This window comes from Merops nubicus, unplaced genomic scaffold, assembly GCF_000691845.1.
Source record: "Merops nubicus isolate BGI_N331 unplaced genomic scaffold, ASM69184v1 scaffold4844, whole genome shotgun sequence".
Lineage (NCBI taxonomy): Eukaryota > Metazoa > Chordata > Aves > Coraciiformes > Meropidae > Merops > Merops nubicus.
This window is the reverse complement of record NW_008603479.1, coordinates 360-5604: the sequence shown is the minus strand read 5'-3', so window position 1 is coordinate 5604 and position 5245 is coordinate 360. Positions and strand designations below refer to the sequence as shown.

General features: G+C 49.0%; 1 protein-coding gene across 1 annotated transcript in view; it reads right to left on the bottom strand.

Annotated features, from left to right (window-relative positions):
• LOC103771372 (nuclear pore complex protein Nup98-Nup96-like) overlaps positions 1 to 4722 on the bottom strand; it is a gene marked incomplete at its 5' end in the record, with an annotated part of 8656 nt that extends 3934 nt beyond the window's left edge. Inside the window, 3 exons of the mRNA XM_008938665.1 lie at positions 1432 to 1653; positions 3151 to 3293; positions 4579 to 4722. Of these exons, the coding sequence (XP_008936913.1) occupies positions 1432 to 1653; positions 3151 to 3293; positions 4579 to 4722 (509 nt within the window). The remainder of the gene's footprint in view (positions 1 to 1431; positions 1654 to 3150; positions 3294 to 4578) is intronic.
• Positions 4723 to 5245: the final 523 nt, after the last annotated feature.

Genomic DNA, 5245 nt, shown 5'->3' with positions numbered 1-5245 from the left:
GGGAGCGGGGCAAGAGGAGCCCCAGCAAGGACCCGAGGGGGGAACCCCCCTGCTGGGAGCCCAGCAGGAGAGAGTTGGGCTTGGGCAGCCTGCAGAGGAGAAGGCTCCAGCTGGGGAGACCTTCTGGGGGCCTGACAGGACTTACAGGGGGTTTCTTATAAAGAAAGATGGGGAGGGACTTATGAGCAGGGCCTGTTGGGACAGGACAGGGAGGGATGGTTTGAAACTTTAGTTGGAGACTAGAGAGAAGGGAGAAATGTTTGACACTGAGGGTGGTGATCCCCTGGCCCAGGTTGCCCCGAGAGGTGGTCGCTGCCCCATCCCTGGAACCATTCCAGGGGAGGTTGGCCGGGGCTCTGAGCAACCTGCTCTAGTTGGGGATGTCCCTGCTCCCTGCAGGGAGGTTGGATGAGATGGCCTTGAGAGCTTCCATCCAACTCAACCATTCTGTGATTCTGTGATGTTGTTTCCACTGTGACAAGTCCTTGCACGTGTTCTATAAAATCTTTGGTGTTTTAAGCTTAAAACCACTTAAGTATCATCCAGGCCCTTCAAAGTATCACACAGGCTCTACTGGAAGTCATCAATTTGAAAAGAATTCTACTGCAAGGTACTACTGGCAGCTGGAAACATGAACAGCCAAAGACACCTTTCCTCAGAAGACAAATTCTGCATTCAAGACCATTCTTTGTTAAGCCTGTAATTCAGAACAGAAGCAGAACGTGCATTTTGGTGCTTCTCTAGCTTTCCTTTCGGCTGCCAAGGGAACATTTACAACATTCTGCTTTAATTTTAAGACAAGTTCTTGAACCTGTTAAGCTTGTTGAGCCAGAGACAAGATCCACAGCCTAAGGATACCAAAACTGCTGTGAGATCAGCTCCTGCGGCACCCTTCAGGAGTTACTACCATTAAAATGCAAATTGATTTAACATCTAACAAGACATTTAGCTAAGCAGAATTATTCATGGAATGGTCTGAGTGAGAAGACCATTCTTGTCCGACCCCCCTGCAGGGAGCAGGGACATCTGCAACTAGAGCAGGTTGCTCAGAGCCCCGGCCAACCTCCCCTGGAATGGTTCCAGGGATAGGGCAGTGACCTCCTCTCGGGGAAACCTGGGCCAGGGGCTCACCACCCTCAGCATCAAAATTTCTTCCTTCTCTCCAGTCTCCATCTCCTTCTTTTACTTTCAAACCATCTCCCCTTGTCATGTCACAACAGGCCCTGCTCAATAAAAGTCTGTCCCCATATTTCCTGCCACTTTGTGATCCCAGTACATAGCTTTTACAAGCAGCATCAAGTTCTCCAGCTGTACAGTTCCAGTTTCAGGTGAGAGAAGCTGGGATAATTCCATGACAGGTCCATAAAATTGACACCACGGTATTTTCCAGGAGAAAAAAAAAAAAAAAAAAAAAGGAATTCTTTTACTCACTGCTTCTCAGGCTCGTGCAGCAGGACAAAAACAGCCCACTCCCAGAGGCCTTCGCTCTCCAGCTGGGCGGCGTAGCCGGCGTTGAGCACCCCCTGGCTCTGCCTGAGGAGGTGGGTGTAATTCAGGGCTCGCAGAACTTCCCACAGGTGCCAGCTCAGGCGGTAGTCCAGAGGGTCAGACGTGATGCTCCGGGGATCAAGGAGCTGGTCAAGGTCATAGTGCCTGGAGGGAAGAATATTTCCAATGTAAATAGCTAATTGTGTCCAAATAAAGTCACCAGCTGGTGCTATCGGGTTCCTTTCCCTTCACCCACCTCCAGCTATTCCACAGAAGGGAATTACATCAGTGTGGAGTTTGGTTTGGTTGATGGTTTATTTGTTTTTCTTCCCTTTTTTCCGCTTTTTTTTTTTTGGAAGTAGAAGGAATGGCTAAAATCCTAGAATGCTTTGGGCTGCAAGGGATCTATTCACAAGGGTTTGTAGTGACAGGACGAGGGGTAATGGCTTTAAGTCAGAAAAGGGCAGATTTAGGTTAGACATTAAGAAGAAGTTTGATACGAGGGTGACAGACCACTGGAACAGGCTGCCCAGAGAGGTGGTGAAGGCCCCATCCATGGAGACATTCAAGGTCAGGCTTGATGAGGCTCTGAGCAGCTTGACCTAGTTGGACATGTCCCTGCTTATTGCAGGGGGGTTGGAGTAGATGACCTTTGGAGGTCCCTTCCAACCCAAACATTCTATGATTCTATGATCTTAAAGGTCATCCAGTTCCAACCCCCTACCATGGGCAGGGACACTTCACACTAGACCAGGCTGCTCCAAGCTGCATCCAACCTGGTCTTGAACAATTTCAGTGATGGAACATCCACCACTTCCCTGGGCAACATGTACCAGTGTCTCACCACCCTCAGAATTAAGAGCTTCTTCTTAACTTCTAATCTAAATCTCCTCTCTTCCAGGGTGAAGCCGTTACCCACTGTCCAACCACTACAAGCCCTTGTAAAAAAGTCCCTGCCCAGCTTTATTGTAGGCCCCCTTTAGATAATGAATGGCCACAAAGTCTTCCCAGAGCCTTCTCTTCTCTAAACTGAACAAGCCCAAGTCTCTCATCCTGGCCTCCCAGAAGAGAGGTTCCAGCCCTCACAGTATTGTTGTGGCCTCCTCTGGCCCTGCTCCAGCAGGTCCATGTCAAATCCTTTTGCTCTTTTTTTGACCCTGCATCCAAACCATCATGACCTTTTCTTTTCTATGTGCCTTCAGAAAAGCCAACTCTGGTCAAGGAAATATTATTGTGCTCTTCAGACACAGAAAATATGTAGTAAAAACTCCAGAACGATGCTCCAAAGCTTCAGTTTCCTCATCTCTACCATCAGCAACAGTGACAGTCTCACCACACTCGTGTGCCAGGCAGATTTTTGGGTACTCTACGTGGTTCAGTAAATACAGAGGCTGGCTTCAGAGCCCTCATTTGAGAACTGAACAACTAATCAAGATCTTGAACACACCCAGGGAAGCCGTGGATGCTCCATCACTGGATGTGTTCAAAGCAAGGCTGGATGGGGCTTTGAGCAACCTGCTCTAGTGGGAGATGTCTCTGCCTGTGGCAGGGGGGCTGGAACGAGATGATCTTTAAGGACCCTTCCAATCAACTCATTCTATGATATTGGGAGTCACAGATCAATATTTCTGTCAATAGTTTTGGTGTTCACTGCCCATTTACCTGTCACTGTAGAGCTTTAATAAATGGAAGCAGACATCTCTCAGTGGTCTTCCTGCATGATCATCTTCTTCAATCATGCAGCCAGAATCTTCCAGGTAAGGAGGCAGAGGACAGCAGGCATATTTTTCACACTCTGGTGTGTTCTGAAGAAATAGTTTGGACAGTAAGTTTAAAGATAACACCACAGTTAAAACTTCCACAGCAACTCTACAATGACATGACACTTAGACCAGAAAGTCCTCTTGATGTTTTCCCTGCTTGTAGGAACATCAGCTCTGGATTTGGAAGAGGATTCCAGACCCTGAATGGACCTCACAGCTATCACCTCTGCTACATGAAGTTCTGGAAACAAGCAGTAGCCATTGCTCATCCACATCATCAGGCTGCAGTGAGACCACCCCCATATTCTAACTGAGTGGCACTACAGATCAGTTATTTCATTTGGAAAAGACCTTTAAGGTCACTGAGACCAGCTGTTAACCCAGCACTGTTCACAAACAGGGTTTTTTTTCAGCAAACAGTTTAGAAGTCAGCCAGGTGAATATTAATCCTCACACTGGGCAAAACAACCGGCGACCAAGCTCAAATGGCCCTCCTGCTGCTGGGCACCATCCACCTGGCAGCAAAGGGAGGCCTTCCAAAGAAGGGCAACAAAGCTGGGGAAGGGTCTAGAGCCCAAGTGTGGGGAGGAGCTGCTGGGGGACCTGGGGGTGCTGAACCTGGAGCCAGGTGGTAGTTATCTGTTTCTTCTCCCAAGGAAGAGGGGACCGGAGAAGAGGAAATGGCCACAATTTCCCAAGGTAAGGTTGAGGCTGGACATTAGGAACAATTGGTTGCCCTGGAGGGTTGTCCAGGGCTGTGCCAGGCTGCCCAGGGCAGTGGTGGAGTCCCCATCCCTGGAGGGGTTTCCAAGCTGTGGAGATGTGGTGCTGAGGGACACGGGTCAGTGGGGACCTGGCTGTGCTAGGGAACGGTTGGACTCAATGATCTGAAAGGTCTCTTCCAACCAGAATGACTATGACTCTATATCAGTCTTTTGTTCTATCTTAAAATCTTAACACTTACAAGTCTACTATCTAGATCATTAATTTAAAATTAAATTAATAGAAATTATGCAGTCATTCAAAATGCTCCCCATGACTGAAATAATTAGCACGCAGCTACTCAGTATTTAAGAAACAAATCCAGAGAGATTTGATAAAATTAATTTGCAGGAACTAATTACAACTAGGTTATGAGTTAAGGATTAATTAGTTGCAGCAAAACCACCTTGAAGTGTGGGAAAACTTCATCCTAAAAGCTGAGGAAGGAACCCGATGCTGGGACAACTGAAACGATGAACCCCGAATGCTGCTCAGCACCTCCACACTGAAACCTAAGTACCCACAACCAAGTAAGAAATTCTCCTACCAGGAGTGTCCAACCCACCTGAAAGGCTGACTCATACATGGCCAGGGCTGCAGAAATGGAAGCTGTGGGAGGAAGGAGGTACCAGAGGTGGACAGCCACACATCGCTTCCAGTCCAGCTGCGAGCACACGTTGATGCTTATTCTCTCTGACAACTGCCACACCTACAGAAAGAGGTGAACAAGTGAAGGCAAACTTATCACACATACCAGCTGTACAACAGCATGTGGTTACAGTAGTAGAAAAACAGGTCACAGAATGGTAGGAGTGGGGAATGGGCTTCTGGAGAGCATCTCCTCCAACCCCCCTGCTCCAGCAGGTCACCCACAGCAGGGTGCCCAGGATCACATCCAGGTGGGTTTGGAATCTCTCCAGAGCAGGAGACTCCACAGCCTCTCTGGGCAGCCTGCTCCAGGCTCGGCCACCCTCACACCAAAAAAGTTTCTCCTGCTGCTCAGGTGGAACCTCCTGGGTTTCAGGTGGTGCCCATTGCCCCTTGTCCTGTCTCTGGGCACCACTGACAGAGTCTGGCCCCAGCCTCTTGCCCCCTCAGGGGCCCTCTAGATATTGCTCAGCATTGATCAGATCCCCTCTGAGTCTTCTCCACCTCACCAGCCCCAGGGCTCTCAGCCTGTCCTGGCCCAGAGATGCTCCAGCCCTCAGCATCTCCACAGCCTCCACTCGACT